This window comes from Aptenodytes patagonicus, chromosome 6 (assembly GCF_965638725.1).
Source record: "Aptenodytes patagonicus chromosome 6, bAptPat1.pri.cur, whole genome shotgun sequence".
NCBI classification, from domain to species: domain Eukaryota; kingdom Metazoa; phylum Chordata; class Aves; order Sphenisciformes; family Spheniscidae; genus Aptenodytes; species Aptenodytes patagonicus.
The window spans coordinates 24425284-24437588 of NC_134954.1; the positions used below are offsets into that span (position 1 = coordinate 24425284).

At 44.3% G+C, this 12305-nt stretch overlaps 1 protein-coding gene across 2 annotated transcripts; it reads left to right on the forward strand.

The window, feature by feature from the left end:
• The first annotated feature begins 203 nt into the window (after positions 1-203).
• On the forward strand, positions 204-10014 carry CLRN1 (clarin 1). Of its 2 annotated transcripts, none has more exons than XM_076340682.1 (3): positions 204-456; positions 8482-8661; positions 9710-10014. In XM_076340682.1, the coding sequence occupies exons 1-3, from the start codon at positions 204-206 to the stop codon at positions 10012-10014; spliced, it is 738 nt and encodes a 245-aa protein (XP_076196797.1). The 2 variants fall into 2 exon arrangements, with proteins under 2 accessions (XP_076196797.1, XP_076196798.1); XM_076340683.1 differs by having other exon boundaries at positions 9749-10014.
• The last annotated feature ends 2291 nt before the right edge of the window (positions 10015-12305 follow it).

Sequence of the window (12305 nt, forward strand, 5' to 3'; positions counted from 1 at the left end):
AGAAACCTTTACAGCATCTTTCAGGAAACGTGTGCCTCAGAGGTTCACTGCTGAAGCTCCCTAAGGAGAGGGCTCCCGCCGCAAGCAGGGCTGGCTGGGTGCCCGGGACTCTGTCTGGGGAGCTTGGCTGTTTGCCGTGCTGATGAAGACCTTGTCGCTGCCTCGCTGAAAGCTGCATCCCTCAGAGGACTTTGCACGCCACCATGCCAGCCCAGCAGAAGAAAATTATCTTTTGCATAGCCGGGGTGCTGAGCTTCGCTTGTGCACTGGGGACCGCGGCAGCCATCGGCACACAGCTGTGGGTTAAGGGGACAATACTCTGCAAGACAGGAGCCCTGCTCGTCAATGCCACTGGCCAGGAGCTGGAGAAGTTTGTTGGCAAAATCCAGTATGGGCTTTTCCATGGCGAGCGTGTGAGACAGTGTGGGCTCGGGGGGAGACCTTTCCAGTTTTCATGTGAGTAACAATGGCATTTGAATTATTTAACACCGCACTGCTGAGGGCTAGGGGAGCTGGGAGATAGCTGCCCCAGTGTCCCCTTGCTCATACACAGAGCCTAACAAGCATGAAATACTCTAAAGCAAGTGCTGCTGTTACAGTGTTCTGATCTTCAGGTTCAAATGACTTATTTTCTGATACTAGTAAAGCCACGCAAACGTTTTCAACAATCTATATTTCAGTTACACAGATATCTACATTTCAAAAGATTTATACTATTACTTTAAAAAAAAATTGTTTTTCAATTAATCTCTATCATCTTCCTCTGTGTGTGTCAACATCGCATCCTCTGTGCCTCATGAAAGAATGAACTAAACTAGCAGAAATCTCATGAAAGAGCTGGGGCATAGATACATTTGGCTGCTGTTGAGAAACAAAGCAGCCAAAAAGTTAGCAATCTGCTGCATTAATTGAAAGAACGGATGGTTGATGCTAGCTGACGTTCAGTCGGTTGATCTGCAAGGCAAACTTGGTATCTGACATACAGAATTTTATCAAAGACTGTTAGCAATGGTTTTGCTTTACATGTAATATTTATAACCTATTTATCTTCAAGGATAAGAAGATCAATAAAATGATCAAGTGAACACAGTTTGTATCTAGCAGCACATTAAACAGATAATAACAAACAGCCATTTGTTATATGTACAATATGCCACCTGAAGTTATTACAAAACAGTTTAGAAGCATTCTGCTAAAAAAGCACTGGTAAATTGCTTATGAGTCATTTAAAACAAGGTAAGGTTGCCAGATTAGGTATCAGAAATTATTTACTATATTATATTTTTCCAAAATAGTAGACCAAATTAATATAATATTAAGACTTGCCATCTCTAATTAAATTCCATCACTAGTCTATTTATACAGCTGAAGTTCTTCTCTCAATTGCTTGCTTTGCCATCGCAGCATGCAGATATTCCACCCTGCCGGTTATAGGCTGGGGTGACTTTTCAGAGGGGACTACTAAATCCCAAGGAATTAGTTTTCTGCTGTAGGTGAAATTGTTATGAACCACAGCTGACAAAGCTGCTAGCTATCAGCAGCTCTGTGACTGACATTTGTCCAGGTTCATTACAGCAACAGAGCTATGAGGCACAGCTAAACTGCTGTAAAACAAGGACAAGATGCAGCTGCAGCCTCATGCAGGCCCTGGCTGGGTGCGCACCCCAATTCCCGCACCTCCCAGCCATGGGATGGAGTCCAGCTGAGCAGCCCCAGGGCTTGCACCAGCCCCCCCACAGGAGCTCCCCAGGCAGGGAGAGCAGTAGCAGAATGAATCAGTGGCCAATTTGGTGCAAGTGAAGTTATGGAAAGGTCGCCCACAGCGACCTCACCGTGTGGCAAGAAGCGGGACATCTCTCTCTAGTCCGTATCGGCTCAGTGCATGAGGCAGGACTAAACCCAGCCGTGACAGACAGCCCCCATGCCAGAGAAGCCATAGTCAAGACAGCCCATAGGCTTCTCTTTCTAATCATTTTCTTTCCACATATTTTCTGCTTAGATACTTTTAAACCATTTCATTGATGTGCCTTGCATTCAGGCTCCCATCTGTACATTTCATCTTGTTACGGCTGAAATATTTTAATGTACTGCTAGTGTGATTAGAGCAATAGTTTCAAAGAATTTTAATTTTGTGGGCAGTGTAAAGTAATATTACAGGTACAAAACAATACAAATGCACAGCTTGTTTGTGATGACTTAATAATATCAGTCATCATGTCTTTTTAAATATCTCACAATGCTACATACAGGTAAGCTTTGGATCTGTGCAAGTATTGCAGAGCATTTTCAACCAAATGTACTCCAGGGTTACATAGTTTGCTCTCACTATGGCCATACACTTTCTATCCACGCTCACAGAAATCTCATGTAACCAAGCTTTCCTATCCAAACGTTCACCAAACTTGCATTCATAAGTATAATTTCAGAGCACATAAACACAAATGTAACCAAAGAACAGAAATAATACAATGTGAAGTTTTTAATTAGTCACAGCTAAGCAACCCACTTTGGAATGGTAAAAAACCCATGAAACTTGAGTGTTCATACAGAGCTGCAGAATCCTACTGCACTGGACAATATTAAAAATTAATTTCTTTAATATGAGTGCCTAATGTACATATTCCAAGAACTCCAAGGCTTTCAGGAATTGCATAAAGAAGAAAGCATTGAAGAAGTAATTCACTCGACATCAGTAAATATCACTGTTCTCATTTTCTCTGTCTGAAAATGAGGTTTTAAGCATGTGCTTTAATGCCTGTTCCCAGGATCTGAAATCAAGGCTGGATTTAATCTTATGCCTGAGACTCCTCGAGTCAGAAGTGAAGCTGCTAACATGCCTGTGATGGAGAAGCATCCTTCCCTAGAGAGAGCAGCCTTGTTTCCAGTGTCCCAGCCCATCAGGCATCAGTCACAGCAGATCATCACCTGCAGTAGCAGAGCTAGCAGGGCTGAAGCACTGGGGTCAGAAACACAACCCGAGCGCCTTGACCAACCTAAAACTGAACGCAAGCTTGCTTATTAGAGCATTCTTTTACCTTTTATTCTCCTTCCACACAAGCCAAGCATTAATAGTGAAATATTTCACTAGGTCTCACTCACAATATTACAAGCGCATCTTGTCAGTCTTATTTGCCTGCACTGCCATCCTTTATACAATGCTCTGAAAAGGTAACGCCACGAGGTGATTTTTGGCACTGTGTATACCCGAAATGTAGCCCAGTTACAGCCTAAATAATTTCACAAGCCCAGTTGTACCAATCATGGCACTCCACAGGGCAGCCTTTGCCTCTGTGAGCTTTCACTGACAGCTGAGGGTAGAAGCATTGCTGTCCTCCTCACAAATTATTCTCAGATCATCTTTTATTTAGATTAAAAAGCAAACGCAACACTTACTTTAATGGGTGATTGGGTGGCTTAGCAAAATATGCCTCTACTAGAAGTGTTCACTTCAGAGACCACTTAATGAAGGAAGCTGGTTCTCATTCTCTGGGGCTGCAGCAGACCCATCCCATCCAAGTCAGTGCTCTCGGGAACTCACTGAGCGTCCCAGAAAGCAGGATAACCGTATACAATATACACATCCATAGTTTAATGCACTGAAGTGCACTTTAGCACGTCTGAGAAGAAAAGGCACGGAAAACAGGCTAAATTATTTAGTTCTATGTTTGCTTGCATTAAATGCTCCCCTCTGACCACTATATCTCTTTTAATTGTAAAATGAATTTGCTCTGCTAGCAAACCCAGTTTGGCTGGGGAAAGCCTTCTGCTTCATTTGCTCTTGCTGATTCTCATCAGTTTCTGGGTCAGCAGTTCATTTTCTAAAGGTCACTGGCATGCATACCTAACACACAATTTCATTCATTACAATGAAGGAATGTTTTTCTTTCAAGACAACATAGCTGCTGGAATTAATTTTTCCTGATATGTCACATAAAATTTTAATGACAAACAGCTATAAATGCAGGTGCCAAGGGAAAGATTCAATACAATGCAGTAATTATTTTCTTAACATAAACAATACAAAATTGTATTATTAAATACAGTTTTGCATGTTCTTCCAAAACATCAGGGAGCTTTGCAAGAACTAATGCTATTCCTCGTAGAAATTCTGCACAGGTAGGGACTCTTCAGCCTTTTCGTTGGCTAGCCTGAATGGTACAACAGTAAAATTGTGTCTTATACCACAGTAACATTACAACTGCTTCATATGCTTGTAAATATATGAAATATCATAGAATCATAGAATCATAGAATCATTGAGGTTGGAAAAGACCTCTAAGATCATCGAGTCCAACCGTCAACCCAACACCACCATGCCCACTAAACCATGTCCCTAAGTGCCTCATCTACTCGTCTTTTAAATACCTCCAGGGATGGGGACTCCACCACTTCCCTGGGCAGCCTGTTCCAATGTTTCACCACTCTTTCAGTAAAGACATTTTTCCTTACATCCAATCTAAACCTCCCCTGGCGCAACTTGAGGCCATTTCCTCTCGTCCTATCGCTTGTTACTTCGGAGAAAAGACCAACACCCACCTCGCTACAACCTCCTTTCAGGTAGTTGTAGAGAGCGATGAGGTCTCCCCTCAGCCTCCTTTTCTCCAGGCTGAACAGTCCCAGTTCCCTCAGCCGCTCCTCATAAGACTTGTTCTCCAGACCCCTCACCAGCCTCGTTGCCCTTCTATAAATATGCAATATAAAGTCCAATAAACACAAGGTCTAATTTCTAAAACATGCTTTGTGTTTTACTAGGATAATAAGGAATTTAAGCACCAGTGGCCAAACTGGACAATAAGTAGCCACCAGCAGAAGTAACATTTATGCAGGCAAATTCTTCCTTTAGGTAAAATAGGTGAATTTAGCAAACAGGTAGTTTTGCTGTGCATGGCACTTGCACTTGCAAAGACAGCAAGTAGTTGTGCTCCTGGCCTAGACCTGGCAGCCACAAGCTCCCTATGCTCAGGAGCCAGGCTGGCAGGGATGCCCCAGGGAAGGGGGGCCGGTGGAGCAGAGCCCTGGCCCAGTGCCATCCCCAGGAACAGGCAGCCTCTCCATTACCCATGGAAGGCGTGAGCATTCGTGCAGCATTGCAGATGGTGGGCGCAGGGCTCCGCATGCCCCCTTGTGTCCCTGTGTCTGGTGAGGGTCCGCGGGCATGGTCCCCCGTGGGCACCGGGTACCCCTCTCTGCTCCCAGCCAGCCATCAACAACGTAAAAGGTGATATTTATTTAACACAGCTTCAAGAATAGTTTGCAAACATTTGCTTCATTAATTTCCCTTTCATTTAGTCAGGGAGATAAATTGACACTACATTACCTGCTTCTCTGTGTTTACTGCATGGCAAGCTGCAGAACTGTTTGCTGGTAAACATTTTACAAGGCAGAGTAATTTATGTGAGGCTTTTTTACTCTCTGCACGTTACAGCTGCAGCGAGGTAGTGCCGAGGCGTTATTACCCCCACTTTAATCGTGCCCCTGTGGATCAGGAGCAGTTAAGTGTATTTGATGATTCCTTCTAAAATACCTGTTGTTGCCAAACAAACATGAATGATTAAAAATTATTCTCTCATACTGAGTCTGATTGACTATCCCCTTGTGCCCTAGCTAAGCAGGATCACAATTTGAAACAGTAGCTAAAAAGCTGCATAAAAATATTTAAAATAAAGTATTCCTAAATTTTTGCATACATAGTCTCACTGGCCGTTACATGGCTGGAACTCAGCACAGCCTTCAGTCCATCCAGCAGAGCTTTGCAGGCAGCAGTCATCAACTCTAAGTGCAAAACCGCACACGCCATTTTCCCACTGTTGCAGTCCTAACCTGCTCCATGGGCTCTCGTGGGGCAGTGACTGGGGCAAGTGATACAGTGGCAAATGCAGTGGATGCTAAAGTCTCCAGCTTTTGGAGACTTAAATTATATAGCATGTGGTGAAAGCGTTGCATTAACCGCGTAACACACAGTACTTACACCTACCAAGCAACAGCCTTCTTACTGTCAACTCCACAGGGCAAAGCTCTGCTGCAAACAACCAACATTTCACCTGCCAGCAGGAGGAGCTGGCAGGGCACAGGGCAGCACCAGCCTTAGCAGCTCCACGCTCATTTTATTTGTTCTCTTATTTTAGCTTGGTATCCTACTTTTTTATTGTAAGACTTCTCCATTTCCTCTCATTGATTTATCGTCTTCCCTTTTTGGCCTTGGGCTTCCAGACACAAAACATTCCACAAGTATTTTACTTGGGGAAATACAGGGGAGAAAATTTTGATCACATAAAATTTTCTTATTCTTTCAAAATCTCATTCAGATAGTATCTTGAAAATAACTCTTTGATGTAAGCTTTATGAATTTCTCCCTCTTTAGTATCATATTTCATTTTTAAAATAATTTGAGATTAATGTATGTACAGAAATATATATCTCTATTTTGAAGGATTTTTATCAAAACACCAATTTTTTTTTCTGTTTTCTTAAAATAGAAAAATGCCAAAGGATAGGAGGTAAGAAACCCCCGATCCTTTTAGGTGTCTACACATCTCTTTGGCAATGACTGTTGGTGGATTTTCACAGGGAATCTCTATACTATGAACAACTTCACACGTTATCTTCCCCAGATATCATACATTCCTGGAGCCTTGAATGTCTCCCAGCAACACACAGTACACAACACATTTAACTTGCCAGTATGTCAGCACCACGGCTTCACTAATGATTTCCTGCTTCTTCATAATAAAATGTGGACCTTTTAACTTAAAGATTTATTGCTTAAGGTTTTCAGGAAAAACCCACATATTTTTAGCCAAAATTCTGTGGGTATAAACTTACCAAAACAGCACTGTATATTTGTGATTAATCAAAGCAATGGAATCACTGCTCTGAAATAGAATGGAAATCAGCATCCCAGCTGGGAGCAGCTCTTTGCTTCCCTAGCAGATAAAGCAGTCAAACCCTAACATTTGTGCACTTTAGACACATCAGACCTAAATAAACCACACACGCTACTCCAAACCAACCAAACACACACCCGAGGCTAACAGAGCCTTCCATGTCACCTGCCCAGTGACCTCCTCACTTGTCCATACAGCCAGGACTTGAATATTCCCAAGAACTTTGTCCATCATGCATTGCCCATGACATGGTCCAGACCAAGAGGCCAGTGCAAGGGGGAGGGGACCCCCAAGGGACCCACGTGCCCACAGGGGCTGCCCAGCCTCCTCCCTGCCCACGCACCCACCCTGGGAAGGGGAGCCAGAAGAAGCATCCCTTGGGAAGGGGAGCTACCTCACCCTGTCCCAGATACCACAAGGCACACAACACACATGGTATGGATACTGACACAGAGTCAGGAACTTCTCATCCTCACCTGACCCCCTCTGCACCTGTATTTTGGAAAATAAGATAAATACAAGACTCTACTGACCAGAACAAGCCAGTCCGAGAAACACGTCTTGTATGAATTGCTGACCACGCCAGGCAGGGTCAGGTGTAAGAGTGACACACATTAATTGTGGCCAAGCCCACAAGCTGATAAAGATCTAGGCAAGTAAATAAATACCAGTTGCCCTCTGTTCAGTGAATGAGCCAAGCAGGTATGATTTCATTTCCAATCTCATGTCCCTCAGTGGGACCTCATAGGCATAAATGCAGAGAGTCTGTTTCTGGATTTACTGTCGTCCCCCCCCCTCCGAAAGAGGAGTAGATGGCCAAGCCTTCAGCTGAGGGATGCGAGATCAGACCCGTAACACAGGCACTGTGAGTAGCCCTTCATGCCGTCCTGCAGACCAGCGCAAGGTGGACCTGCTTCCTCAAATACAGCTTCTGATTTTTTTTCTAAGAATATGCTCTTCACATTAAGGACCAAATACCACCTTGGTAGATGGTAGGCACTTTACCCTCCACCATGCATCTGCATGATCTGGTTTCTGAGGAACAAATAACCCCAAAAACCTCCCACTGCCCTGAATAGCGCCTACAGGGGGAGAGGAGTTTGTTATGCCTGCCAACACACCAGGGTGAGGGAGCAGCCACTGAGGATGCTGATCTGGATTCAGGTCCACAGCATTTAGAGCTGGAGGTGCTGGGGGTTGCACCCTGGAGAGCCCAGTGCAGGTGCCAGGCGGGGATGGCCATGGGCAGGGCGCCAGGACGACGGAGGTGCTGTTCCACATCCCGTACGGGATACAGCCAGGGCAGGGAGAACAACACACATAGGGAAATACCCTCAGGAAGGGGAGGAGAGGCTTTCCCTGAAGCTGGTCTTTCTGTCCTGGCCAGTCTACACTTCTGAGTTCCACAAAAATGCTTCTGCCTCCAGACATCCATGAAAACCTGTTTCTAGTTAATAACTTCATTTTCATCTTTGGTTGCATTTGGAAGAGCACGATTTAAAACAATTATCACAAACCAGCAAGAAACCCCTGGCCTGACTTCTGAAACAACTTTGCCTAATGTGTATAATAACGTTCTGTTCTTTTTTTTTTTTAGTTTTTCCAGATTTGCTCAAAATTATCCCTGCAAGTATCCATGTTAGTGTCATTCTCTTCTGTACAGTACTGATCATCTTTGCTCTGGTGGGAACAGGTTTCTTCATGTTCAATGCTTTTGGCAGCCCTTATGAAACTCTGCATGGCCCTGTCGGGTTGTACCTCTGGAGCTTCATCGCATGTAAGTACCACCCCACCCTTGGCCTACCAGGCTAATGCCTGTCCATGTTTGCTACTTACGATGACCGATTTATTGGCATGGGAGACCATATTAAGGACCATGGCTGCATTGACTCTAAACTGGGAAAACAAAGCTAGGCAGAAAGGCGGATGACTTTGCTGTATCAAAACATGTTTTTTCCAGACTAGAGTTAAGAGATAAAAATGTCAAAATCCTCTGCAAGTGCGGGTGGTGGGATGGGTACAGGCGAGCGGCTGCAGGAAGCCGTGGCAGGCAGCCCCGGCACCTCCAGCCCTTCTGCATAAGCTGGCAGAAAAAGGGGATGGTGACCACAAGCCTCAGGGACACAGAGCTGGGGCCACATCATGGGCGCACAGCACACGGTCAGAACTGGGAATCGCAGCAGAGGGGGGAAGGGGGAAAAAAAACCCAGCCAACCAAAAAGTCAGTGATGCAACTGCTTGTATTCACCATGATGGGAGATTTCCAGCCGTGTAAGCGAGATCACCACTTACACCAGAAAGACTTTCTCAAGGAAGAAAGAAACTGAGGAGCAGAGAGGGAGAGACTGACAGCAACTCGCTGTAAAAGTGGTCTCTGAAAAAAACACTGCCAACAGGGATAACAGACCATCCCTGTCCCTCTGCCACTTAGAGAAGGTAAAGCCCATTCTCTGTGTTGCTGGCTTGGCTGACAAGAAGATTTACCATTACATTTACAAAGAATTACGTATTACAATCATAATTTAATAAAGGACTTAAGTACGTATTTATCTTTAAACATGCAGACAGTTCAGTTATGTTCAATGGGACAATGAGCAGCTTAAAGCTAAAAAAGAGCACAGATACTTTGCTGTATCAGGGCACTAAAGCAGCCATATTAAATATTACTGGTCCTAAGCCAAATTCAGTTTTAAAAGCTTACCAATTTCAATAGCCGTTAGCTTGGATTCTAAAAATAATCCCTGTTAAAACTAAGTTGCAGTGGCCATAACAACACTATCAATATGGCATTTGGTTGTGATGTACATCACATGGCCTTGCTGCAGGGATTGCTGAGATGAGGAGCATCTCCCCCTCTGTTTCAGGTTCCTGTGGTTGTCTCATCATGATTCTCTTCTCTTCAGAAGTGAAAATCCATCACCTTTCAGAGAAAATTGCTAATTTCAAAGAGGGAAGTTTTACATTCAAGACTCACAGTGAACAGTTTGCAAATTCATTCTGGATCATCCTGGTTTGCTCCCTGGTGCACTTCCTGAACGCCTTGCTAATACGATTTGCTGGATTTGAATTTCCCTTTTCAAAATCAAAAGATTCGGGGACAATCACTGGAGCAGTTGACCTGATGTATTAGAATTACATAATTTAAGAAAATCTCAAGCAAAGAGGTTCATCACTACCACATTCAACAACTACCAGATGTACTAACTTGTAAATGATTAGCTCTAGAGAAGTTAAAAGAAGTGAAGGTTTCAAATAAACATCAATATGGCATATGCAGTAAACAAAAGAAGACATGCTATTTGGTAATGTCTAGATCAAAATACCCTCTCTTTCTTGGGGTAAGACCTTATGAAGACATTTGCCTTTTTTTCCAGTAAGTTATTTGAAAAGTAGCTGGTACGAAGAGAAGTAGGAATATCCATAGCATTGAACTGGATCTGGAAAGTAAAATAAATGGGTTGCAATAGAGGCACACACTATCACCAGCAGCAGTTTTGCCCTTCAGCTCTTGTGAATGCGGGGATGCAGTTGTTACTGCGTCAGGGCAGTGGAGAACAAGGATGCCCAGCAAATGTACAGACATCAAACAAGAGAAAAGAAAATGTACAGGCTTTGCTCATAACACACATCAGGCTCCATCTCAGAAGGACAATGCTCAGAAGGAACACAACGCTACAGCAAGTGCTTGCAGGACAAAACCCAAACACCTGAACCCAGCACTAACACTTTAACCTAGCATCACATGCATGGCAATGTCATCGTTTCTATCCATAAAGCTCTCTTTTGGGTATTTTAGCTTTAACAAACCAAACTAACTCTTCAACCCTGAAGTCCTGAAAGCCCTCATTTCCCTGTGCAATCACTGTGGCTGGGGGCTTCGCCATCTTGGTTAAAAAGCTGCACACAGCAAAGCAGGATGTAGAGGAGATGCAACATACCCCCTCCTGCTTGCCAGAGGGAGGCAGCCTGGCTTGGTGCTGCTGAACAACCCCTCTGCAACACACCAAGACAAAGAGAATTTCCTAGAGCAAAGTGACAGGAATGAAACCAGGCACCCTTCACATTGCACTGCATCCTCCCAAAGCCTCACAGTCAGAAATATGAAAAACTCTGCCCGGAAAACAGCCCTGCAAATTCTCTCTCATCAAACAACACAAATAAAGTCAAAACCTTTAGCAAAGGGCAGCAATGGAATAACACAACAGGCAGGCTTACAAGGCATGCTGCAGCTCAGCAGAAACTGATGAAGAAATACGCAAGGTTCTTTACCTCAAGGCATGCAGGAAGCCAGAACGGACGAACACATCAGCCCCTGTAGCCTTAAACTTCTGCAAGTCAGTTAAAGCAACCAGACCGCTCATCCCAGGTATAGGTAAGCCAGGCCAGTTATGGACAGATAGATGAAAAAAGGGCATTATGCCACCAAACACTACCTCCGTGGGATTATGTGCACACCTTGGAGATGAGGCATTCCTTGCAGGATCATGGAAACAACATACTGAGCAAACACAAGAGGAGGCACACAGGGGAACAGCCACTGCCCCAGCGGCCCATTAATTTGCAGGGGCTGCAGCCTGCTTCCGCACAGCTGCAGGTGAGGAGCAATCCCACCCAGCATCCATCGAGTCACCTGTGGTGAAAATCAGGCCCAGGTACCTGTTAGGACTTGCCTCTGAAAACCATATGCTTCAAGCTCTAACAACATGCAAGATGACCTCAGTGACTTTTATGCCTTTTTTTTATACTTTTACTATGAATGGCAAAACATTGATGGGTTTTTTTGTAAAAGGTTTGTCAACTATACCCCTACTCCACAAACCCTTTCACAAAGCAGCTCTGCCTCCCCATGCTGTACCGTATCTCCATGGATTTTTAACAATGTGTAAGGGCTACTGCAAGTTGCCACAACCCCCAACTTTTTTTCCATCTTTTCCTTCTTAATTAATATGCACATTCTTCTTAATGTTAATGTATCTTCTTAACGCATAATTTGTATTACATCTCATGGTACTGTTTACTATACAGCAAATAATGAAGAGTAATGTTTCATCCTTCTTGTTCCTGATGTTTCGTGAAGCTGCTCTGCTTTGCAGCTCTGTAGCAGCTTTGGCAATCGGCAGTGTACAGGATCAGACGTACAGACTACTCACGTGCGTGTGTCTTTCTGAGTGGTCCTTGCCAGTCCGGAAGAAGGAGCTGGCCCCTATGTGTAAAATACAGAGTTGCACAGGTCTGCCTCAGCACAGAAGATAAACCCATTCTCGTCCCTTTTGCTGTGCAGGAGAGAGCAGCCCCTGACTTGGGGTCCAGGTGTTTTCACGGGGGGATCACCTCACAAAGACCCCAGCTCCACTGCTCCCCCTGCATCCCACCCCACTCATGAGCATGAGGCCAGCTGTTATTTTCATTCATATCCAGTTC

What these genes read in the sequence shown, in the direction of transcription:
- CLRN1 (XM_076340682.1), top strand. Translation starts at nt 204, where the DNA reads ATGCCAGCCCAGCAGAAGAAAATTATCTTTTGCATAGCCGGGGTGCTG. An exon ending in GAGACCTTTCCAGTTTTCAT is followed by an intron (nt 457 to 8,481) that starts GTGAGTAACAAT and finishes TTTTTTTTTTAG; the next exon opens with TTTTTCCAGATTTGCTCAAA. An exon ending in CCTCTGGAGCTTCATCGCAT is followed by an intron (nt 8,662 to 9,709) that starts GTAAGTACCACC and finishes GCCTTGCTGCAG; the next exon opens with GGATTGCTGAGATGAGGAGC.